Source organism: Triplophysa dalaica, chromosome 20, assembly GCF_015846415.1.
Source record: "Triplophysa dalaica isolate WHDGS20190420 chromosome 20, ASM1584641v1, whole genome shotgun sequence".
In the NCBI taxonomy this organism is placed as follows: domain Eukaryota; kingdom Metazoa; phylum Chordata; class Actinopteri; order Cypriniformes; family Nemacheilidae; genus Triplophysa; species Triplophysa dalaica.
In genome coordinates, this window is record NC_079561.1 from 18393100 (window position 1) to 18420887 (window position 27788).

Genomic DNA, 27788 nt, shown 5'->3' on the forward strand with positions numbered 1-27788 from the left:
TATTACTGTTTAAATCTCAAGGGTGTAAAAGACTGACCTCTGCACAGCGCCCGCAGACTTTGTTTGGCATTTCGATGCAGCTCTTCCACACACATGGGACGGGTGGATGGTAAAAACACATTTCTCTGTAGATGCCACGAGGCCTGGTAGTGTCCGTTCAGCTTGCTTTCAATGTCCAGGTTAGAGACCGCTGCAGAAAAACAAACATTTGTTAAATCTTCTCAAATTTACTACAACTACAACAAGTAACACTTTATTATAATATATAGTATAATACTTCATTAGTTATTACAGTAAAGTGTAGCCAATTGCAATATACTATAAGTACATTATAATATTTTCTACACAGTATTCTATAGAATTAACTATAGTGTATCGATATACTGTAGTAACAGTATAGTTTACTATATACTATTTACTATGGTAAGGTTCAAAAGCACAGTAGCATGTGGGAATTTTACTACAGTTTACTTTAGTAAATAACAAGTTTATTATTGCATTGTCAGAATAAATGCAGAAAAACATTCTGTTCAATGTGTCACAATTTTTTTTTTTGTAAATTTAGGAACCACTAAATCCAGTTAAGAACAGATTATGCAACAAAATACACTTGCGGTCAAAAGTTTTTTCATGCCAAACTAACATTTTATTTAATAAAACATGTTTTTGAAATGGATGACTTTGACTGAATAATGATGAAAGAACAGCCAATAAGAGCACAGAATAGATGGGAACTCCTTCAATGTTGTTTAAAAAACATCTGAGGTTCAGGCCTCAAGATAAAATGACAAGAAAACATTTCTTCAAATTCTAGTTAAAAGGTAACTACACTGAAGGTGATTTCTGGTTACAACATAATTCCCATAGTTCCCTTCGTTTCATTTCATAATTTGGATGAGTTCATTATTATTCAAAAACATGGAAAAATATGAATAAAAGTGAGTTAGTTTCCAAAAACTTTGTGTATGTTAAATATGTTATTCGTTGAGACAAAAGATACATAACAAAACTATATAATACAAGAGAACATTAGAAAGTTTGGTTACTGAACATCAATGAGGGGCACATTTGATAACACGATCAGCATTAAAAGAATAGAACTTTGTGACCGCCCTGCGATGGGTTGGCACTCCATCCAGGGTGTATCCTGCCTTGATGCCCGATGACTCCTGAGATAGGCGCAGGCTCCCCGTGACCCGAGGTAGTTCGGATAAGCGGTAGAAAATGGAATGGAATGGAATGGAACTTTGTGACCATGTGTCAAGTATAAAAACTTAAAACCGTGTGTAATATTTTCATTAAGCTTAGATGTGCTATTGGTAACATGTGTGTTTTTAACTCACTGTACATCTTCTGTATGTGTTTGAATGCCAATGATTTCTTTAAACATCAAGAGCTGTAAACTTACTCAGTACGCTTGTTTACCAACATGAAAACAAATCTGTATCATGTGTGCATGCCAAGAGCATCTTAACTCCACTTAAGAATGTTAAGTAACTCAAATATTCAGTAGCCAAAAACAAAACCTTCTCTAATCACTTCCTCAAATGCTCACAGATAAGATGGAACTGGTTTGAAATGCAAATAAGCTGAATGGCGGATCGCATAAGCCAACATCAGCAACACAAAACCGCACTGCTATCAGCCAATGATCATTGTGTGTGTGACAAACAAAAGGTTGGAATGGAATACAAACGCTTCTGCTCAACCCATCCAGATCAAACCATTAATCACAGGTGTGTAGAGAAGCCATGCACCCCCTACCCATGAAGTACGGTTTATCCCAAGCAAAATCTGCTTGTAGGTTTTGTACCAACACCAGAATGCACAGGATCATATACCTTCATGAAAAGTGATTTACAGTGCATTTAAGGTATACACCTGGGAATCAAACCCACAACCTTTCCGGTGCTAATATTCGAATCCTTTATTAAACCTGATAAAATATTTGTATACATATGCATATTTATGCTTGGATTGTTCTTAATTAACAATAAATTATACTTGATGTTACATTTTATTTGTGATTCTTGTTTTAAAAACGATGCAGTTCCAACAACAACCACTAGGGGTCCCCAATTCTTCTGAAAGAGTTCATTACGCAGTCGTGTGTGATTGTGGTGTGGTTCAAGTTGAAAAGTGTATGGATCTGTTATGTGATCACACACACACGCAGGTCAGTCTGGCTAGGATGCTGTAGGCAGTATTCAGTAGAATGTGAGCGAATCAATCAACAGCTCTACCGCAGACCCCCGCCTCCACAGACGATGCTTGAGTCATTAGTACAGACCAAACTAGGTCAAGAATTCAATAGAGCACAACTCAGCATCCATGTGTAATCTCTTAAATACAAAATGTATAGGCACTAAGGTTCACAATGTGCTATGTTCTATATCACCACCACAAAAAAAGAAAAACCATCAGTTCTTAAGAATTAAAATTTAAGAATTAAAAAAAAGAATAAATAAGACTTCATTACATAACATTACTAAATAAATAAATGTAATGTTTTTTTTGCTATGGCAGAGCAATGCACTACATGGGAAACATATTTTTTTTATCACATTTTCCTTAAAGGTGAGGTGGGTAATTTATTATCACAAATATAGATAATGGTTAGGATACTCAAACTAACACAATCATGTTGTAATAGCACTACAAACCCACGTAATTTACACTTTAAGGGACCGGGAGTATAAAAACGTATACAAATATATCAAATTCACATTTATGTCATAAAACATGTAGGAATTTTTTGCAAATCAACAAAAGTCCAACCACAGACTAGAGATTCTAGCATTAGCCCTGTCGTCCAAAGACCCCGTGTGGGATAATCGATCAGTGTTTGCCAGACCAACAGCGTCTGGATTAAAGAATGTCGGCCCAGTAGCTGCACATGTTGTCCCGGATGTCATCCTCCAGACCACCTCTATAATCCACCCTGAAGGGATGCGTCACATGTCATCCCCTCTTCCCTTCATAGCGTTGCCAGATTATTCCTCTGAATGTTTTCTCTTAAATCAGGTGCCAGATTTAAAGGTTTTCTCGATCAAAAGCCTCTGTCTGTGAAGTTGAACCAATGCTCAGATGCAATGGCCATCATCACGCTCTTAAAAATACAGGTTCCAGAAAAGCTTTTACAATGATGTCATAATGAATTTAAAGTCCAGAGTGTTTGGAAAAAAGACATTTGTGTGCTTTAAAGACCTCATTGGGGCTTCACCTTTTATCTTTTAATGGATATCTTAGAATCCTTATCTCAAAAACGGTTAATGGAAACAGGAAACCACTGTTATTTCTCCTAGACATTAATGAGATTAAATGGAGAGCGAATGGAAATGTTTGGCAAGTCTTATCTGCGTCTCAGATATTTATCTTGAGAAAAAGACCCAGAAATCTCACAAATGAGTTTCAGAAGAGATTTCAACAATGTGTCAAACTGAGCTCAGATTTGTCAAGTCTGCATTAAAAAGTCAATATTATTGAAGATCTCAATATGAACTCAAACTTTTCTCATTAAATAGACTCCAAAACAGATTATTTGACCTCTAAAATCCAACATTCATTTCACACCTCCATACTCTTCATATGTTTCAACAATTACACATTTGTTTCTGTTTTTATTTCTTCTAAGCAATTTTTAAAGGAACATCTGAGACTAAGCTGACACCTAAATGAAACACAGCTCCATCAAAGCTCCTGGGTTATAAAAGAGAAGAGACAAAAAATCGTATCATATAAGACAAGACTGCTGAGTAGGACAGACATATATCGTACAGGGTGATGAAAATGAATGGAATTGACCCTAGAGTTCATATACGATGTTATCGTCTTGAAGCCCTGAGACTAAAAGTCTTCATGCATTAGTAAAAGAAGATGAGTCGTGTTATGTGAATTGATGGAAACTGGGCACTTAGTGTTGTTGAAAACATGGGCTCTGGTGAAATGAGGTTTTCTCCTCAGGGTAAGATCCCTGCTGTGATCTGAACTCTCGGCCGGCTCTCAGATACTGAAGGCATGGCTCCAGAAAGACTCCAGTCAACCATGTTGATACAGAATCTCAGTATCTCAACCTTTTTAAGCATATCTAGGCTCCCCATCAAGACAAAAACATCATTATATAATATTCACAAAGTAAAAGGTGTCAGGTCAAATTTTCACAATTCCTCTCTCGCGACATCTGTTTGAAAGATAAAATTGCAGTTTACTATACTTGCATGAGTTGAAGTTAAACTGACATTTCCATAAACTTATAACGTTTTATTACAAGCACGTCATTGTGATTTGAGGGAATAAGGGGACAGTTTTGAATGCTAATTTTATGATCTTGCTGAATGTAATTTTTTTGTTTGTAAATCTTTACTCCCAAAAGTTTCTGATTGCAGCTTGAAAGAAGTAAACGATGCTTGTGTTGGTTCGCAGAGTTATTATAGTTTTGATTCAGTTATAGTTGTATTTAGTTTTAAAGCATTTCATTTTAGATATTTACTCTTTATTTTAATTTGAGTTTAAGTGTTAGCAATTTTGGTATATGTTTTTGTCATTTTATATATATATTATTTTTAAATTTATGTTGCAAGATGAACCCATTTGTTTTTGTTTATCAACATTTCAATTTTTCATTTAGTTTAGGTTTTTCCAATAATTTTTAGATCAATATTTTTTATTTATTTCAATGAACAGACACGTTTAGATGATGCAGGTTAACGTTTTTTACATCTACTGCAATCTTTTTTTTATGAACAAAAATATATGAAGTTTACATTTTCAGGTCTAATAACCCCTCCCAAAAAACCATAAAAAATGTAACTTTGTGTTGACATGCACTCACTTAATTGTCATTGATATGGTTGTTGAGAAAGGCCCATTAAAAGTTAAATAAAAAATAATAATTCATGAAAGATTAATACAATGTGTTCCCTTTGTCCTTTTCTTTGATCTAAAAATGTTCAGTTGGATTAATGGAGTTTAAAAAAGAGTCAAATAAAATATTCAAACAAGATATTAAACAAACACTGTGCATAAAATATTTCTTTAATACTTAAAATAAGCCACAATGTGTCTTAATTGAATCTTGTTTCTTTCTGAGAGAACCTGAGTTATTAAAGAGATGTCATCTGTCCTGTTGGCTGGCGGTCCGGGGAACGGGGGCAGGAGGTCATTTGTTCTTAAGAGCTGTTTGGTTGTTAGTTGTTAAGCAGCATGAGGTGAAAACAAAACCCAGCGGAGATCTTTAACTGGAATAACAACCCATTACAAACCTTCAGTCATTACACACTGCACATTTGCTTTTGGGTCATTTAAGCAGCTGTCACACCTAATGGATAAACACCTTCAAGTGTTTCCACAGTAAACTGTAGACTCAAGTCAGGTCGATCTGAATCTGAGAAATCTCAGAGGCGTTCATCTACAATCCCTCTGTTCCAGACAGACGCAATCAAACTGCTCCCAAAAACAATAGAAAAGGTTTGTGGAGACCTCTCGTCTGCTGATGGTTAGATATCCCAGATAAACCAATGGGACTACTTATGCCTGAGAAGAGAAGATCGGAAACAGAACTGGCTTTATCATCCAACACTTTTCCCTGTTTTCCTTGCTATCTTTTAAAGTCTTGAGAGATGCTTCCTTTTATCATCACCGTTATCTGTACATGTTAAACTCTGTGATTTACCGACAAAGCCAAAAATCAAAACCTCTTAAGCAGATTGTAGGATCTCGACAAAAAAAACATTCACTCTCAAATCTAAAAATACAAACTCATGAAGTATCTCAATGAGTGTCTCATTTGATCGCTTGACTATGATATGTTTTCGCACCAGTGATGGATAGGTTTAGTGGCTTTCTTAAACAAAATTTTACACATAATTGTACATTTTGTGATTCACATCATAAAACTTCTACGAATTGGTCACTTCATACAAAAGTTACAAACTCCCATGAGATCAGAGAGCTAATTCGTATGAATCCAAACACTCTAAAAATGTTGAGTTATTTCAACCCAACGTTGGGTCAAAAATGGGGAAACCCAACCCTTGGGTTATAAATTGACCTTTCCTGGGTTGTCTCAACTCAAAATAATGTGTTGGTTGAACCCATTGTTGGGTCAAATATAACCATGCACTAGGTTCATTTAACCCAACAGTTGGGTTTGTTCCATATTTGACCCAATGATGGGTTGAAATAACTCCAGATTATTAGAGATGTGAATCGCACAAAAAAACATTAGAAAAAAGCAATACGGAAGACCCTCAGTACTAAAACAGATCGTACAAACTCATACGAATTAGCCACATTGTAAAATAGGTCCAGCGAGATTGCGTTGTATCAGACTGCCATCTAACATTCACATCTCTCGTAAGATTAAATCTGCATCATATCAAACCACTTATAGAAACATACACATTCAAATGTGCATCAGCAGAATGAACCTAAGATCCCCTGAACAGGCTCTCTTGTTTCCCATGCTCTGAAAAATGAGTTTAAACCCACCATCTTCACTTCACAGTTACCCTCTAATCATCAGCCACTTAATGAGACTCAAACCCTGAGCCAAACCCACTGACATTCCCCAGCCAACGTGGGAAAGTCAATCCCTCCAAATGCTATTCCAATCACACCACACCTCGCCGGAGACCACCTCCCCTCCCCTCGCGTCACAGCACATTTGGCATCACCACAAGTCAAACACCGGCTGACGGTTTTACTTCTAGTGGAACCACGAGGATTATCTGCAGTCTGGTTTTAAATTCCAAACCGACGTCTTCCAGATATACCGCGACACAACCATACAATACCATAAAAAAGTAACCTGGATCACATAAGAAGCAAAAAACTTCATCTGAAAGGCTTGCAAAACTAAACCGACGATGTATCCACAGCATATAAGACCCCAACAGTCATAAGAATATCTCTAAAAAAGTGCAGCGTGTACCGTACCTTTGGACCGCAGCGGGACGCAGCATCCGAAAGCCATAACCGCGGAGCGTCTCCGGCAAGTCGCTCAGCTGGGCTTAGTTTGTCTATCTCCCGTTTGTGTCTCTCTTGTTCTCATTTGATTCTCTATGGCAGACCCCCTGGGCTGGTTGTTCCCCCCCGTGGAATCTAAGAACACTTGGGTCTCTCTGTCGCTTTCTCTGACTGGCTGAGCATGACTGACCTGCAGCTACTTTCAGCTCGGCTTCGCTGCAACTTGCAACATCTGCACCCCCCTTTTCTCCACCCTGTTACCCTACATACCTCCTTCCCCCCTACAAATGGTGCACGTGGTTCAGTCCGGGTCACTGAAATCCCTTAATGCTTCAATGGAGTGGTCTAATGGAAGGAAGCGAAGGGTCGCTAATCCACAACGCTGCCGCAGGGTCGCCAGGCATTACTGCTGTTTGACTCATAAATGTGTGTGTCAACTACCTCTTAACTTGAAAACTGTAATTCAGTGTGAAATGTGAAGATGAAAAAAGCTTGACATGCAACACTTTATGTGACTGTCTATGCTGTCTCATAGAGAAATGCAAACAAAGAGAGAGAGAGAAAGAGTCATATCGGCCTCGTTGTTAATCTTTCATCCCACACACACTCTCGGCCTCGGGTGACCTTGACGTCGTCACGGCCAAATGTCCGAGTGAGAGCAAGAGGAGAGATTGTGTTTATTTAAACACATAACACTACACAACAGAAGACAGCTGGAGACAAGAGAGGCGGAGCTGTTCATTCAAGAAAGTGTTTACAGAAGTTCAAAACTCTTTGCATCACTACAGTATACTGTAAATAAACCTTTTTCTCATTAAACTGATGCAATTTGCTTGCGGTTACATCGCGACAGATAACATCACTTTTAAAATGCTTTACACACTATTATAGAATAGTTTTACAGAAGGTTCTTATTTAGAACCCACTCTCTTTTTGATATCTTCTTTATTTATCTGAAAAATTCCTCAATTTATATAAATGTGACACTGGACCAATTTTTCAAACACTAAATAAATAAGCATTTCATCTATGTATGCTTTGTTAGGATACGACGAGATGTAGCCAAGATTCAACTATTTAAAACTGTTGAATCTGAGGGTGCAAAAAAATAAAAACAATTGATCAAATTGCCTTTGAAGTTGTCCAAATGAAGTCCTTAGCATAGCATATTACTCACAAAAATAATATTTCTACATATTTATGGTAGGACATTTACAAAATATCTTTATTAAACATTATCTTTACTTAATATCCTTATGATGTTTGGCATAATTTTCTTTTTTATTATTTTCATCTATTTTTAGCTGTTGCTAAAAATGTTCTCGTGCTACTTAAGAATTTTGCATATATTGTTAATGAAAAATAATTGATTTCTTGATAAAAAGTTTGTAGCCAAATGTAGATCCAGTTAGGACATTTCTAAAATACAAAGAGACGTCATAACAATTTCATTGCCAATTTTTAGGACAGCCCGGGTAAAAAATTTCACTTTAAGTACACTTCCATAATCTAATTATAATCACATTAATTTTCAACTTTATAAACTATAGGTGAAATACATTTTTATACTTTTGCAATATTGATGGTGTGGGGGTTTGTTTTTATTCATGGCGTCTCAAAATAGCACACTTGAGTACACTTAAATCTAAATTTATCTAAAACATTTTTTTTGCATACCAAGTACAAAATACATCACTAGTGCACTTTTGTCACCTGGGAGAGAATGAGGAGGACGAGATAGAGGTAGAGAGACAAAGAGAAACAGAACAAGAAAGAGGGGGAGAGAGAGTGGGTGGAGTTTAGGTCTCAGACAGCAGGTAGACGTCCAAAAATAACACTGTGTAATGAGTCAGCTGTAATTTGGCTTGGTTAATACCTCACCACAGAGCCTGAAACACAGCCAAGAGCACAAACACAGGAAACCACATGAACAGACACACACGTGGTGTGCAGGAATCAAGTAATGAGGTGTTCGAGAGGGTCGCTAGATCTGTTATGAGTGCAAACTCATCACTTTAAGCACAGCGTGATCTTTAACACCAAGTCTTAATCAGACACAAGGTGATACAAACTCCAGCTCGAATCAAACCTGCAGAAGCTTCATCAAATCTTGTGTTTGGTTGCTAGGGTGTTGCTATGAGATTAGTAAGATTTTTAAGGATAGATATTTATACATAGATGGCACATTCTGCAGACACCTCGGCGTGTCCTCTGTTTAATACCTTCCTCTTTCTGAGTCCACCCCTCCCTTTAATTCTCTCTCTCTTTCTCCTGATCTCTGAGTTGGAGTCTAGCGGACACTGCTTCCAGAACAACGTCTCTGCCCTCCAGGCAAAAACAGCCTTCGTTTCTGGTCCTCTGGATGACTGCCACTTATTTAAATATATAAACTGTAACATAATGTATTCTCTAGCAATTTTTATTGAATTTTATCTGTAAATGTTACGATAGTCCCAGCTCATCCATTCCACCAGACACAATATAAATTCTGCAAAAGACAAACTATAAAAGCATGCCATTCTTAAAGATCCAGCAGGATTTTTTCATTAAACATTGAAATCGAATACACTATTTATTTGAAACGGTCTCCTTATTAAGTTTTTTTAGTTTTCATAAAACTATTACATCTAATTTAGATTGTATCTGAACTCACTGGATGTGGAGGCCACTCTTTCCTGAATGGAAATTTCATATTTGGGTGAACGACTCCACTTGATGGCCAAACGTGTTTCTATCATCCAGGGCTGATGAATTTCAACAGTCTTGTCCGGGAGGTGCTGCGTGACCACTAAAGCACAAATGGCCGGTGTTTTCTGTGTTCAGTAAGAGAGAATTAAACCAGAGCTGAGACTAACAGTGACTGGATTATATTTTATACACATAACGTCTTGTTTTCATTAGGTCGATGGTTAAACCAAATCATTAAAGCATCAAGTGATGTGGTTTAAAAGACATTCACTCTCTAGAACACCGCAAACTGAACCCTGAACCTCATTAGACATTTAAGTCAAGACTGTCAAAGCCCGTAAGCCTCCAGTACTTTCAAATGAGAGACCTTTGCCATCATGAAATTAAATGACAAATGCAGTATTTTACAAAGTTTCTTGTGCCTTCTGTATGTACTTTACATAGTTCATTTTTAAGTGCATTCGTTTTATTTCCGTCATTAATAAAATCATACATTTAGCCTCTTTCCCGTAAAGACAAAACATTGCTGAAGCATAAAATGACAATCTTGACCACTGTGGTTTTCCAACTTTTGCAGTTTTGCGCAGTGTACCCGTCCAAAAGATCCGCAAGAACTCGACTATCCTTCAGAAAACACACACATTACTAACACTATACATGAGTGCTAATAGTTTGGAAATTAAATGCTCAACAAACACAATGTCAACCTCTCGAGATAAACACATACCTCATGCAATGCAGGCTATTAAATGAGATGAATACTTAACAATTAAGTCATTTTGAGCTTTTTATTTTGTAATCCACATTCTTTCATAATTTGACTCATTTTAATCATTACAGATAATAACCTCTAGATGGGTGAACAAATATTTAAAGTAGATTAAAACACTTAAAACAGGCTGAAGTTTTCTAGGAAAATTAAATGTAATATACACTATAAATGCCACCAGGTATGTCTCCGATTTGTAACTATTCCAAATTTGTATTAAATCATAAAATGTGGATAAAAAAACGTATGATTATTAAGAACTAACGCAATAATGAAGCCTCACCCCTAAACCTAACCGTCACTGATGTAATAAAAGCAGTTCAAACCAAAAAAATCAGATGTAAAAAACACGATTAAATGCCTTTAGATTTACATTTATGATGCTTTCATCCAAAATGACTAACAGTCCATTCCAGGTAACATTTGTTTGACCATCATGTCTATGATGATATTCTATGGTTTATGTCAGTCCTTCAACAAATATATCACTATCTATAGCATCAAAATGTAAGAAAACACAAGTCAGATTGCTTAGAAATCATCACTTGTTTATTTGCTAAAGGGATGCGTGTGGATGAAGACATGACAGATTTCTGGTTAATGTAACTGTACTACAGAATGGCAGGACGCCGAAGTTTAAAGTTACACACACACGCCAGAACCGAACCTGAGGGACACAAACCCAAACTCATCCAGAGGCCCTCACACCAGTCCACAGGCACACTTTTCCAGTCTGTGAAATCTTTTAACAACCATTCCACAAACCCCTTCAAAACACACCCAAACGCTTTCAATGGCTAAACAAAAAGCAACATTTATCCTTCACGAAACCATAAATCACGCGGGGAAGACTTTCAAACCAGCCATCTGATTTCAGAAGTGACTCCTGGAGAGACCTACGCTTCAAAGCTCGAGCGTGTTCTGTACGGGAGGATCTCTGTAAAGTTTCGAGAAGAACTTTTGTTTATCCAGCTGCAGTGTATTACTGCTACAAAGTGCCGGGAACACAACCACGCTCCGTTCTTGAATATTTTCCAACTTCAGAGTTCAAGAGTTGTGTCATTATGAACATTGAGTTACTCTACTGTACATCAGCTCTCAGCGTGCGTTGCATGTACAGTGTATACTTAACGGTGCACTTAGAATTACATTGAAAGACTCTTTGAACTGGGCCTTTAAATTACCACCTAGCAACACCTTAGCAACCATCAAGCAATTTGCTTAAAACTCGCAACTTAATAGTAAACCCTGATGGTAACACAACATCATTAAACTCTGGAGAGGCAAGCACCACAAAGTTTTTTATTAAATGTGCAGTGGTATTCTCAAAACTTTTAAATAGATTTCATCAGCATCATGAACACAAATGTCATGTCAGAGATACGCTGCCTCCTAGTGGTGTTAACGTTATTGTCTGCTTACATTTGAAAAATACCTGGAGGACTGATTCCCAAGATAAAAAAATTACTTAAATACATACAACAAATTTTTTTTAGTACTTCAATTCACGGTGTCTCAAAATACCAGAAATTGAAGTGTATTTTTAGTAGACTTTTGTCACCTAGGACTTTAAAAAATAAAATACAATAAATAACATTAGCCATCAAATGAGTGATCTAAGAGTGATCTTCAACACCGAATAAAGTAGCTCAAAGTCAACTTTGGAAAACTGATGTCTTTTCAATTTAATTAATTAAATATTAAATAATTATAAAAAATTGTATGTTGTGTAGTATGTGAAGCTCAGCTTTGAGTGGAATTGAAGAAGGATAGGCAAAAGATATCAAAACACAACAGCAAGAAAAACACAAGAGAAAAAAAAAACAATTATTGACTCATTTTAACCAAAACTGTTCAATAATGGAAGGTAACAGAGAAAGCGTGAATAACTTTTTGAAGCAACTAATTTGAGAGGTCTTCATTCCATCAGTCACATCATTTAGTTTCTTAAGTGTAATTTTAAATTTCCACTATAAAATTGACTGGCAACATCTATAAGAGTGCTTTATGTTTTTTATTCTATCCTTGCGCAGTCCAAGTCACAGACTGTTAAACCGTCAGGTATAGAGTACACACCCTTACACTGGACCCCCACTGGTTATTCATCTGTACCCCCCAGGGTCACAGACATCAGCACCTACATTCACAGACCTGACCTCTGACCTCCAGCCACCTCATTACAACACACCCAACAGACCCGGTGCTCTCTGATCTGAGGCACACTGAACCGAGGGGAAAGGTCAACCTCCGGCCACGCTGACTGCTGGAGACCCTCCTCTTACTTCATTCAAATAAAGGAGGGCTTGAGGATCACTTAATCACCACCTGAATACCACTGCAATGGGTCGCTGTATAAATGAATAACAGGGTTCATCCCAAACCAGGATTATGGGGTGCTGGGGGATCTGCGAAACGTTGGAGAAAACTTATGAAAAGGCACACGCAGTATAAAGCTCACACGTTTATTGTCTCTGCATTCTCTTCTCATAAAAACATAAAATTGGAATAATTTGAATAATTTAAAATCCAATTCAGTTGTTAATAACACATTTTATTTGATTAATATTAAAATAAAAATATATAAATAACTTATAATATCATTGTTTATATATGATTTTATTATTCTTTATATTATAAATTATTAAAATAAATAAATAATTTATATTATAAAATAGCATATTTATTCTTCATTGTTTTCTGTATATATGATTTTATTATTAAAAAATATATAAATTATTAAAATTAATAAGAATAAATTATGTATAGTATAAAATAGCTTTATTTATATTGATTTTATAATATTTTTTCAAATATCAATTATTAAAATAAATAAAAAGTATTTATTATTTATTTATTTATCTTTTTGTGCCATCTTGTGCAACTAGCGAATTTTTTGCTATGTCACACCATAGGACACCCACACGATACAATACTGTTGTATACTTTATTTACTATAGTAAACTGTAATAAATTGTAGTATTCTATGAATTGATCAAATACTGTAGTATACTTCTATATTTACCATGGTTAGGTTAAAAAACACCGTAGTAGGAATTTTAAAACAGTTTACTATACTAAATACCAAAGTTATACAACATTATTTAGGCTCCTACAACATTGTTTAAATGTTTCTCAGTCTGCCAAAAGATACAAAAAAAGAAAAAATAAAGTCAAGGGAAATTCCATTAAAGCAGTTGACCTCCCTGAAAGCCATTATATAATTTGCACACAGGACCAAACCACTCATCTTGTGCACATCTGGACTTACACAGGCCTGTAAGACCAAATAAGAGAAGTCTGAGACGCTGACAAAGATCCAAGTCTGGAAGAGATGTTTTGGGAGGGAGATGTTATTGAGAGCAGACCTCCATCACTGCTTAACATGGTGTTTCTCTGCCAGTGCTTTAACTTCACGCCGTGTTTCATCTTTCGTGATCGCTCTGAAGGTCTGGCGGGATTTAGGGAGGTTTAAGATCACGATCTGCGGTTTATGAATTTGTGTGTGTTCTTCATGAAAACACGAATGCTTTACGACCCATATTATTAAAACGTCTCTCTGTCTTGAAGAAAGTCAAACAGCCAGCTAATCTCAGCATAGTCACGCTAACGCATCGACCACAAACACAAATACAGTTTTCATAACTGAACTAGCATGAGCATTAGACTTGGAACAGCACAAACGCTGAGGTTTGGATCAGCATCATGAAGGTGGAAATGGAAAATTATCATTGAACCATCAAGACATAACAAAAAATAAAGGAAGTCAAAGGCGTGACCTCTTCTATATTATGCAAAACCGTCAACGGTCTAGTAAACGCTGAGTTGTTTCAATTCATGGTTTGATAAAATATGAATAAGCTCAACAGTCAAGTTAACTTAGAATGTTCTAGCTTAGTTTAGCCCAATGGTTGGGTTTGTCCATATTTCACTGCTACAACTTTCACAAGTATTCACAATAAAAGAGCAAGAAACACATCTGACTTCACTTGACCCGTGTGGATGTAAAGAAAGCACGTGTGCAATCATCCCTGCGGTCTTTATTTAAACTCACCGAGGTCGTAAAGCCAGCGGGACCAGCTCTCAAATAACACGGATCTGTGGTCAGGTGCGGACACACCCACAGAAATCTCTCACAGAAATGAAACCTCAGCTCAATGTTTTTACGTTAATTCATCAACATAAGTTGAGAAAATTAAGAAATGATTATTTACAGCAACTCACCACTTGTGAAAATGATGAAGTGAAAAATGACTTGTAAAGCCAATGATTTTGTTCTTTAACAATTAGGGCAGCAAAATTAAAATAAAAAAAATAATAAAATTAAAATATATATTACTATACTATTATTATCAGAATACACCACTTGTGTTCTTCCTGCAATAGTTTTTTTGTCCATTGGATTTTAGTCGTGATGTCCACCTCTACCCCCATCCCGAGAGCAAGAGTATATTATTTTACAGACAGTTGAATTTGAGATGGGGATTGTGAAGTCGGGGAGTCCCGAGTTCTTACAGGTGGGAGGTCCACATCCCGTGAAAATCACCGGCGAACAAAGACCCTGCTGTTACAAAGAGACTCATAGAGAAACTGACAACAACGTTATTGAGACTTTACTGTCTTCAGCTGGGAAACTTTCTGCTCGACTGAACCTGCACTTCCTGACAGCATCTCTCTCTCTCTCTCTCTCTCTGTCCATCACCTGCTCATAACAGAAACACACTTACATCAATGGTGTAACATGTTTATCCCTGTGAAACAGGGAACAGGTAAGAGAGACTTTTTAACACATATGACGTACGGTTCAGCTGCACGAGTGAGCTGCCAAGAAAAACAAACCATAGATAATAACAAGAAAGATGAATCTTTCATCACACAAGTTCGAGAGGCACATCAGCCCACCTCACAAAGTCGGTTGTTTCCTGATGTCACCGCCAATGACTGATCACTATTAACATTAGTAAACATTACTTCATGATAAATGAATTTTGAGTTAAAATTCACACCAAATCTTGCCAGGGAATATTTTTTTCATAAATAGGAACATGATGAATATGAATAAATAAGATCCACGAATACTAACCGACATGGACATGTCTGTCAAAGTTACCAACAGTTTCTAAATTACATAAAAACTTCCCAGTGGATGTCCAAGACAGAATGATTCATCGCTCTCATCTCGTGTTCGGTCGGTGCACTGGTGGGCCTGCTCTGGGTTAACTGGAAACCAGCCTATGATCCTCCCTCCAAAACTAACACAAGCACACGGAAAGCTTCTCTTAACACATTCAGAGGAAGCGGCTCAGTTTATGTAAAAACCACAGCGTTTATTTCCAGATGAAACTTTGTTACAAGAAAAAGTCTTGGTTAATTGCATCAAAGTGAATTGAGCGGGTGAACAGTGGCTGAGATGAACAGATTTATATGAACACCAGCAGGAGTTACGTGTGGTTTACACGTGACAAAACGTGTGTGTGTGTGAGGGTCTACAGTACGGCCTCCAACAACAACTCCAAAGATGCCTGTTATGTAACCATCTCACTATTCCGATCATGAGCGCATTTCTGTCTGCTGAGCCCTGTGTAAACACACACACGCATCCAGTTTCAACAATTCCCATAGTCGTCACTCAACACAACCACAACCACACGCCCACAACCACACACATCCACAAACACACACAAATAGAAATTTCAGAAGTTAAGAGTTGACTTAAGGATGAAAGTGAGATGAGAAGAGTTTTATTTTTAATTAAATCATTAAATTATTAATTCATTATTTTCTCACCCTCATGGTAAAGTGATAGTTCACCCAAAATTGAAAATTCCTTTATCATTTACTCACCCTCTTGTCATGTCGAACCTGTATGACTTTCTTTCTTACGCAGAACACAAAAGAAGATATTTTGAAGAAAGTGCCAACGTTTATCAACGTTATCAACGTTTCTAAAAATATCTTCTTTTGTGTTCTGCCTAACTTTTTCTGGAAATGATAAGGGGATGATAAACTGGATGAGATTTCATTTTTGATCGAACTATCACTTCACTATCACAAAAAACGGAAAAAAAATGTAATATTGAAAATGGCAAGCATCAATCTGCCATATTCTTGATATTAATCCTTCACAATTCATTCATTCATATGCCATTTTTTTACAACATTGCATTGTTTAAAAGCAACTTTAGGTGAAATATTTGTTTTAATCAAATGTATCATAGTGTATGAAACTGTCTGTATGAATCTATTTCGTGTTGTTTTAGAGTTTGTACGTAAAAGATCTGTGTAACAATCTTTCAGTATTTCTCTCATGTACTTCACAGCATTGAAACCACATGAGGATGAGTAAATCATTTTGGCTAAAGTATTCCGCTCAACGGTTCTTTCTCCTTTACATCACTCTATTTCATCATATTCATCCTTTTTCCCGCATAAACACACTCTGGCCACACCCGTCTACATCTGAGGAAATGTCAGTATTCCCAAACGTCACAGACTGCCCGCAGCAGAAATCAAAAGGAAGAGGAACGCATGGAAAAGCCATCGCAGACCTCATCTGTCCGTCACAGGAGTGATTGGCACCCGAGTATCTGCAGCCCGCCACGTAAACAAGCCAAAAATATTTCCAGACAACATCTGTGATGCAATAAACAGGCAAACCGAGTCACGTGACATGGTCAAAGTCTGGGAAAATAAACACATTTGACTGGCGGAGCTGAAAGAGAAATGGTCATAATCTTTAAAGTGGACAGCACTGTACTCTTAAACTTCATCTTCATCTACGTCATCTTTATATTTTTGATCGCCTTCGGTGTGTATTTGGTTCCTTGAAAAACATGTAAACCACATCAAAACAAATTTACTTGCCGTTTTTGAAAGCCACTCTCCATCCACTTCTATTGTTCAGAAAAATTATCTACACCAGAATTTGAATCTTATAAATATGTCCACATTCCACAAAAGAAAGAGAGTTTAATGACACAATAATTATTTTTGTGAACCGTTCCTTTAAGGAACACTAAATCTAATGAGCTTGTTTAAAACAGCATTGAAAAAAATATGATTTTAATGATCTGTTTCACTCAATCTGAGTGTTTCTCTACTATCCTAAACAAGAGGTTGTGGTCAGATGTTTTTACAGACAGATTTTTTTTGTTTTAAAAAAAATACACACCCTGGACCGTCTTCTGTGTTTATCACCCCACAATACGTCACACGGCGCACGTGTTACTTCCTCAGAGCGCATCACAACATTCTGTCCCAACAGTGCCAGCGAATGGCACGGGGAAGCCGTCTCCAACGTTATTTTTAACTGCGTGTCTCCATGGAAACTGCCACATACGGGAAGACCCGCATATTCCTGCCAATTTCTATGGGATTGTGTAAACCTGTGCTTGTGTGTGTGCGTGCGCGACTTCAGTACTGTGCAATTTTCAAGGCACATTAGATTGTTCACAAAAAAACAAATGTTTTTAAGATACTTAAGGATATATTTTGCTTTAATGTGCAGTAATTAAGATGTTGTTTTTTCAACATTCCTCATTTTCAGAGTTTAGGATTTTGGAGTACATGGAAACTGTCTTATGCCGGGTTCACACACGAGAAGAATCGCGTTCCAAATCCTTCATTACTCCCTAAAAAAGTTTTTTTTTTTGCTGTGAAATGACTAATATTTTGATATTGACGTGTATTCACGGCAATCGCATCGCCCGATTCACGTCATTGGCATCGTCTGCGTATCTACACGCGTCTTTGCATTGACTTTGTCTGTAATATATTTGCGCAGATCAATTAATTTGCATTTGGTGTGAACCCAGAGTTATTGCTTTTCCACACAGGAACGATTATCACGCACGTTTATCGTCAACGTTTTTAACGCTCGTGACTAAACAAAGGGCGCTATTGTGAGTGTGCACACTGACGAACAAAATGCTAGGTGTAAAAGCGCCATTTTTTAAACGCCTTAGCCTCGTTTTTTTAGGTTTGACGTGTTAAAAACTGGCAAACCAATGAGATTGGTGCTTTTGCACCATAAAGTTGCACAGCGCCACCTTGTGTTTTAGTCTTTTTTTTAGCTCCATCTATGTCCGGGAGTGAATTTGCATGTTAACTCGGTGCGATCATCGTCCCGGAGTGGCCCCTTAAACTGGGTTCACACTCATTTTTATTAATCACAGGAAAAGTTTGTTATTTTCGTGTGAGCGATGCGAAATGACAAATATTTTCAACCTTCGCGGAAGACGAGATTGATGCATTGATGTCTATACGCATCTTTGCATTGACTCTTTATGTAATTTACTCGCTCAAAACGCTTAATTCGCGTTTGGTGTGAACCCACTGTCGCTGTCAAAAGTTTTAGGCACATGTTAAAAAAATGAATGTAGGGATGTTTTTAAAAAAACGTTGAGCTTTTATTTATAAATGATGTACTTTTATCTAAATCAATATTATTGTAACACAGTTTTTTAAAGGACATGCTGAAGGATCTCTTGTTCATATTGAAATCTACACACTAAAGCAAAAGACACTGAACAAAAGATAAATGTCCAAAATACTGAAGTCCTCGGCTGTGATATCATTTTATCTGTGGGCCTTTGTTTCTAATTTAAGACCTTGAGTTGTCTGCAAATTTCTCAACAAAATGTTGTATCTTTACCCTTGAACAGTCACTGACTATTTGAAGCAGTTATTATTAGTTTTTAGGTACTTACCTGAAGAGGAGCATGAGACGGTATTGAAGAAGAGCCACCAGGGACGAATCATGAAAGAAAATGAGAGAGACGGATAGTTAATAAATGCACACATGTAATCTAAAAATGATTATAAAGAATAAATGAAACATTAAATATGGAAACTATGCAAGAAATGTTAAATGTTGGGAGCTTTAAAACATGCGTCATCTATTTATCGTGTGTTTTAGCAAAGCCCTCCTTTATTAGAAACCCTCCATCGGAGTCTCTCTAAAGTGAGGTCACACATTTCAGGTCAAGTGCACTTTACTGCATGTGACAGAATTTATATGAGAAACTCAATATGTGCTCATTTTTTTTATTACATGCTAAAGCGTGCACACAGCAGCACCACTGCGAGCGAATCAGTAAAACATTTATAAGTTTTATCCTTTTTTCTTCCCCCTTTTTTCCTTTGTGAGCGCATAAAATATATCACAGGAATAAAGCAAAACAACAACGTCCTTCTCTCTTTTTTAAACAAAATATTGTTTCTCAGGGACAGCAATGAGATTAAACACAGATCACATTAAGACGCTGCGCTTATGCGCTTTTCAGACGTTTCAAGTGAGAGAAAGATCAATGAAATCTCACACGTGTCTCCTCTAGATTTTCAGAAAAGATCTCAACAATATTTCACTGTAAAAAAATCTGAATAAAATACGGCTCAAAAACTATATTTTAGATGTGCAAAACTCTTACTTCGTTAACAATTATTGCATGTTTGTCTGTTTTTTTTTCTCCTACGGAACTTTTTAATGTAGGAAATAAATAATGTTAATACAGAAATCAAGCATAACTGAGAACTGCTTCGAGGTCTCCAACACTCTCTCTGTCTCTCTCTCTCTCTCTCTCTCTCTCTAACCCTCTTACACAGACACACTCTGAAGTGCACCACATCCCAAAGGCGCAGTCGAACACAAACACATACGCTCGTAAACCGCATCATTACTCGTCCATGATTCGCAGCCTCTGATTGGTCGAGAGGAAGTGGATGGGTAGCAACAACATGAACGGGCACACAAGTGGCTGCCTCCTCGAAGACATGCTTACAAACACCGCCACAGACAAACACAAAATTCATTCCACATGTCATGAAACACACCTATTCAATACTCTCTTTCTCTCTCTCTCTGTGCTGTTGTCATGCTAAAAAAGAGCATCAGCTAGAAACAGCCAATGGGACGGCCCGTCATTCACACACATAAGCACGCACGCGCGGTCATGTGTGGAGTGACCAGCCACACGCTACTGAAAGACTGAGAGAATGTAGGTCAGATTTTGTCGCTTGATATTAGTTGAAGATCTCTTCCTCTAAAGACATCTCTCTCTCGTGGCAACTCTGATGAAAATCACTTTTTTCACTGTTTGCATTCAAAAGTTTGATTGCATTTAATGTAATTGAACATTACATGTACATGTTAAGTGCAAATGTTTTGTGAGCCCGAAATGACAACAGATTTAAATTCCAGTTGCACCACACCTGAAAAAACATTTCTGGCTATACCTGGGAATGTCGAGAAGAATGTGATGAGCACAACGGAATGCCAAGAAAAATAAAGTTGTGATATGTTTTGTGATTCCCACGGTGTTGATTCGTAGCCACAGGGCGGAAAAACCAACCTGAAGAATTCACCTCCAGGACGGAGCTCAGAGGAAAATTGGTGAGTTTTTTGTGTGAAAATGAACAAAAGTTCAAAAGATTTCTCCAAACAATATAAATATGCATTTTACATTTATTATTTAGCATCCGGAGAATGAGTGACTTACAAATGAGAAAACATTTAACATTTTGCCTGTAGTGCCAACAATAAGTCTAGTCTACAAAGCTGGAACGATTGATTAAAGAGACAAAAAAAACTTTACCTACCTAAAAAAAACAAGAAACACTGCCAAGATGTATTATAGTTTATGAATTACTGGATTTTGAGACTTTTAATATGCCACATCTTAAGAAGAATAGACAGACATCTCTTCTGCCTAACTTTTTTTACCTGTCAGAAAGGGATGGAAGAGGGCCAACATAACACAGCTTCTCTTCTGTGTTGTCATTAGAAAACTGCCGAGATATGATAAGAACTGGCAAAGCATTGAAGCCAAGATCATATCGGACCACCACGGTAAGAACAGCATGAGTAGAGGATAACTCAACCCCAATATCTGAAAAATTACCCCACACACATTCACATTAAAACACTCCAATAAGGAGGAAAAACCACAGATGAGATCTCTTTAATTTCTAGACATCGATGAGATCAAAGTGAGATCAAATAGAAACAGCGTCTCAGATATTTCTCACAGGAGAAAAAGAGTCAAACATCTGACAAATGTCTACGTCATTAGAGTTTCAGAAGAGATGTCAACAATGTGTCAAACTGTGCTCAGATTTGTCAAGTCTGATATCAAAAGTCAATATTATTGAAGATCTCAATATGAACTCAAACATTTCACATCAAATTTACTCAAATCCAGATTATTCCTCTACAATCGACATTCATTACACACCTCCACACATGTAATGTATTGCAACAATTACAATTTCACTCACTTCTGTATTTATTTCTTCTACACAATCACGTGAGAAACATCTGAGACTAAGTTGATACTTAAATGAGACACAACTGAGAACACCATCTGAGCAACAACACTGGCCCGGAATCTCCTCAATTCTTATTTCCTACATTTCCCAGCCAGAACACCCAAACATCTGCATCCTTTCACAAAGGACTATAAAGTCTGACAGGGAACACCAAAAATATGTATTCTATCACATCGCGAAGAGTCCTGGGATTCCCTCATACGCATCTCAAGCACTGAACCACAAAATGGATTATAAATGACCGTTTAAGGAGCCCAAGAACTTATGACCCGAGTCAAAATGTCCCTGAGAGTATTGTACGGAAACGAAATGCTAAACGCTTCCCGGCATTTTTCTGAAAGCAACTTATTTTCAGGAAGCTCAAGTTTGGCCTCTTGACAGCTCCATGACTTCAGGTCTTCTGGAGGCACCTGTGGGGCTCCTTCCAAGCAATAAAAACACTAAATCTGCTCTCCATTAGGTCCTAATTCACAACCTTCAAATGCAAGAATGCGAGTCGCCACAGCTGTGTGTGCGCAGCGACCTGCGGTCTTGGAGTGACACTCCACTAACGTATTCTGTAGCCGATCCCCCCTGACCGTAAATTGTTGGTGGACAGGGTGGTAGCCGCCCCCCTCGATCCAAACCATGTGCAAGGAATCGCCTGATTTCCCAGCTGATAAAACATCTCTCTCATTGGGAACGTGCTGGGATGACCTTAGGGTGTGACGGAAAACCTGAGGGACACGGGCGGGCTTTACACACAGTGCTTTAGAATGACAGATCGCATACGTAAAAAAACACGTGCATGTAACGTTCAAATAAACATCAAGAGTGTACAAGAGTGTATCCGTATGTTTAGTGGCTTTATAAACGTGAGACTCGGAGCACCTGCTTTTGTGTCTCATGAGTACTCAACAAAGTTTCGATTTCTAAGTCCTGAACTCAAAGATATTGGGTGACGGTTTTGGATGAGGAAACACATCCGCAAACTGCTTTAGATTACGCCCTCCTTCTCCTTACAATACCTCGCAATCTCGTTCATAGTAGAAACTGACCGCATGACGTTTGTTCTGCAGAAAGTGCGCTCTTAACAGATGGAGGATATTAAGCGGTAGAGTCCTATGCGAGTCTGGTGCTTGTGGATCTACACGTGCTCTAGTTACAGTTTGGCATTGGGACAACAACTAAAAGGCACCGTGTTCCTCTAAAAGGGAATGAGGTATTTTTGCCAGCACTAATGTTGAATATCACGAAAACACGGGGACGGAAAGCGGTAACCAGATACATCTGCTGCCAGTGGCTATTCTGGGCTTTGTTGAAGGGGTCCTTCCGTGACTTCTATTTAGATGAAGATTTGCATACGCTGGAATTACAAGACACATTTGATTTAAAGTTAAAGTGTATCCTTAAAAAACACAATATATTTAAAAAAATAACAATTTGGAAACATTTGATGCCGTTGTAAAATGCTCCCATGAGAAAGAAAAAACACAGATGAGAACTCCTATGTCTCAAGTATTACTATTAGACATCAATGAGATTAAATGGAGATCAAACACAAACTTTCTGTTAATCTCATCTGCGTTGTAGATATTTTTGCTGAGAAAAAGAAATGTCTCCGTCATTCGAGTTTCAGAAGAGATGTCAACAATGTGCTCAGATTTATCAAGTCTTCAATATTTCAATATTATTGAAAATCTCAAAATGAACTCAAACATTTCTGATCAAATGTACCCAAATCCAGATTATTTTACCTCTACAATCTACATTCATTTCACATCTCCATAAACTATATTCTTTATGTGTTTTAACAATTACACTCTCAATTGTTTCTCCTGCGACACAATTGAGAACTCAATAAAAAACAATACAAATAAAGTACATAACAAACATGACACACCAGCACAGAAGCTCACGGCACAGTGAATCATATCTACATCTTTTTATACATCACACACGCTGACCCATTTAAAGCCCCAGACTCACCGCAGACCCACAACATGTCAACTTCAACAAACAGACTACATACAAAACTGAAAAAAATGCCAAAACATTTTGATTTGACTCTTTACAGGCAGCAGAACTGCTAGTGAAACCAACATGCTGCTTATTTGAATTAGATAATACCACAATAAACACAATAATCCATGATGTTTGTTTTTAAAGGTCAAGTTACTCAAGACAAACACTTTTTCATTCACATACTGATGGGAAAACCACGCTATCGTCATGGAGATGATTAGTGTTCTCTTACAGAGGAGATGTGAGGCGGGGCTGTGATTTGATTGGCTAGATTTAAATTTCACAGGAAACAATTACAATACATGTGAGAGTAACACTTAAATTTAAAATCGGAATATTTTATTATGTTTCTACTTTTATATTTGTCTACTTCTCTCTCTCTCTCTCTCTCTCTCCCGGAAGAATATTGGACAAAGTCTATGTAAATATTCACAGATCCCTCTACAAGAGGCAGCTGTAAAAATATGTCTGGAATTTTACAAAGGAGAGAGAACAGACCTTAAAATATTTGGATAACGAATGTAGAGCAGGCATGAAACGCTACTGTGGGCTTCAAATAAAGTGTTTGGACAGAGTATTAGGTACGGTGAGGTTTTCTTACATTATCTACGGAATCGTCTTGTTCAACGTGTCATTCGTAGACGGGGCGGCTACTTGTTAACCTGTTTTGTCTTTCATGAAAACACAGTGGGAGTCTGCAGACAAAACTCGCTTAACTTTCATGTTACCATACAAGGTGAAGCAGCGAGGCACGGTTACATCTCGCCCGCGTTGTTATGGGTTAACTCGTCTTAGTTTAGTGCTAATCACTCTTTGGTTCATTCAAAGTGCACGCTCATCTGGGATTTTACATGTACACACACACAGATGGATGGCTGTTACGACGGTTGTGTTTGTTAAATAACGTCCTTCAGTGTCCCAGGGTGAAGTCACACAGACGCTGAAATTTGTTTTGTTTTGTTTTTGGGGGTCTTTCACACTTGGTTCAGGGTGATTAGTAAGAAGTGTGAATGCAAATAAACTGAGACTTTTAAAGGGACCTAAACTCAGACTGTCACAGGAGCTGAACTATATATAGTTGGATAGCTTTACATTTTCCCTAAAAGTGTCAATTTTGTCATTATTTACTCACCCTTCAGTTGTTTCAAACCTGTATACATTTCTTTGTTGTGCCGAACACAGATGAATGTATTTTTATGCAAGTTTGTAGCTAAGCTGTTTTGGGTCACCATTGACTCCCATAGTAGCCCTTTGTCCTCCAATGGGAGTCAACAGTGACCCAAAACAGCTAAGTTACAAACTTTCATAAAAATATCTTTGTTTTCTTCAACTGGGTAACACATTCCTTTAAGAACACTATAACTCCAATTAAAAGGTAAACAAAGCACAATTTTCAATGTCAAGGCCAGTTTGAATTCAAGCATAATATTTCAGTCCACTTTACAGAGCCGACCCACTGATGGAAAAAAATACACAAAAGCGTTTTTAAAACTGCTACCAGGTTCTTTAAGAGAAGCCAGATCTGGAGAATCATTCAGTTCTGCAAACATTAAAGAATGTTCAATAAAACAACGAAATCTGCACCTGCCCAGCTTTAGACCTTTATAAAGGTCTTTCTGTGCAGCCCTGAGGCTTAGACAAAAGCTGTGCTTGAGGAATTATCATGGAAAATATGTGCCATTGAAAAAAGAAAAAAAGGATTTACATACCAAGGACCCATCAGAAAGGCTAAAAATACTCTCGTCTGCACACCTACGGTTGAGAGAACTTTCCAGAAATGAGACCACGTTCGAGTAAACGCCCATGTTTACCAGCTACATCTGTAACGTATACAATTGTGTCTCAAGACACTTTACGTAAAGTCTATAAGGGCTGAAGGAAGTCAAGTGTTACCCAATATTTAAAGTCATGTGACGAATGTTTGACATTCTCACACCAGGAATGCGTACACGGAAAGTAAAAAGGGTCAATACTGATTGCATGTTGACTTTTAAGCAAAATTACATAAACACAGTTCGAGACAGCGCATGACATTAAGCATGGGACACATGCCAGTGAATGTCTGCTTAGGCTAATACACATCTGGTAGGAGCAAGACGTGATGAAATTACCAACGCCCTTCGGTCCAATCCAAAGAACACGATTAAAACCAGATGAGCAGAGTTTAACACATGTGCTACACGTGTGCTACAGAATCGAACATGCTTTAAATGGATCTGACAACACAAAATCAAAAAGCTAAGTGAAATAACTCTACAGGCCTGACGTGTATATCAATGAAAAGTTATGTAAGAAGAATATAATTCACCTTGGTTTAAAAGTCATAGTTCACCCAAAAATGAAAATTCTGTCAAGATTAATTCAGCCTTTTGTCATTTCAAACCTGTTTGACTTTGTATCCTCTGAAGAACACAAAAGAAGATATTTTGAAGACAACAACGGCGGTACCCATTCAATTTACCCTCTAAAAATCCCTGATCAATAAAAGAAAGTCATAAAATTCACGTTCATTTTATGTTTATTTTAAAGACAAACACTTATTCCCAACTGTTTTGAGTTTGTCTTTAAATTGAGAATGTATTTAATTACTATTCCCACTTTAATCAAATGAACGTTTGATGGGCTGATACACAAGAGACGGTCGAGGTGTGATTAAGACAACAGGCATGGATTCAGTTCATTTAACACCTCCACGAAAAACTGAAAATGTGATTATTACAAAAAGCCAGAGACAAACACACTTTACATTCTTCAGGGATCTCTGCGCCTGCCAAACGAATTAATATGATTTTTCTGTTCCTAGAGCAAGAAAAAAAACGAAACAAAAAGAAGACCGAAAATCAGAGAGAGAATGAAACATTATAGGCCTAAAGCTGATGCCATTTAATTAAATATTACAAACAGAAAGTCTGAATCTTCTGTCCTGATTTCCCAGAAATCACTTAGGGTAATGAAATTCAGGACTGAGTATGACATTGATACCGTGACAGTTTTCTCTCATGGGTGGGGACGAAGAAAAAGATGACATGACACGCAAATTACATCATCACAAATAGACAAGATTGGATGAGAATGTCAACAAGCACTGGAAACAAAGGGGGACCAGGACGTCTGTGACTAACACAAACATTCATCTATTTAAACTCAATATGAGATGGCATTTGCAACCTATTTCACTTCTGCTATGTGACATGTTTCCAAATGAAAAAGGACAGCTTATTCCATGAAAAAAATGTAGGCTTGATCTTCATTGTATACGTTTGGATTGAATAACGGCCCGATATTTCGGCCCGTTTGGTGATGTGAATGAACAAAAAAAGAGTTTCAAGATGGTACTTGATATTAAATATTTAAGCGTAATACAATAGAACCATACACGAGTAAAACAGATGCTCAGGCAGACGCAACACAGGCAAGTTGAATCAAAACAACAGACAAGGAAAAATCCGATTGGAGCAGGCCGGATTACACAGATGCAGCGTGTGTATTGTGATTCAGATCAAAACAAGGCTGCGATTGGCTGGGAGAGCATGCGCTGGGAGCCAATGGCCTTGTGTTGCATTGTTTACGTACGCGTGATACAGCGTGTTTGTATTTTCTGTCTGGCAGAGCACAGATAAATCCAAAGTCTCTGTTCACCATCACACGGATTCTGTCTGGGATGCAGAGCTCTGCTACTCTGTTTCACGATGCTTTCTATCAGTCTCTCTCACTCTCGCTCTCTTTTATAGGAACAGAACAGTGGTTTGAATGGACTGGGTATGGAAATCTCCAAAGAAATCAACCAAGCGAAATGATTATATTGTTTCGCCCCATCCACTGTCCCGGATGCCCTCATTATGATACACCCCCCCCCCCCACAAACACAGACACTCCCCTAACGCAAAGAATTAAATAATATTATATGTATTTGAAAGTATAAAATATTACATTGTTAATATATTACAATATATTTAATAATATATAACGAATTGCAACTTTTCATATAGAGAAAAATATACTTGGTTCCAATATATGGAAAGGTATGGATGGTTTCATC

The 27788-nt window shown here is 37.4% G+C and overlaps 1 protein-coding gene across 5 annotated transcripts in view; it reads right to left on the reverse strand.

Moving 5' to 3' along the window:
• Positions 1-27788, reverse strand: part of nhsa (Nance-Horan syndrome a (congenital cataracts and dental anomalies)) — a 73896-nt gene that overhangs the window by 14119 nt on the left and 31989 nt on the right. For all 5 annotated transcript variants that reach the window (XM_056733589.1, XM_056733584.1, XM_056733586.1 and 2 more), the window contains exon 2: positions 38-190. In XM_056733589.1, the coding sequence (XP_056589567.1) occupies positions 38-190 (153 nt within the window). The remainder of the gene's footprint in view (positions 1-37; positions 191-27788) is intronic.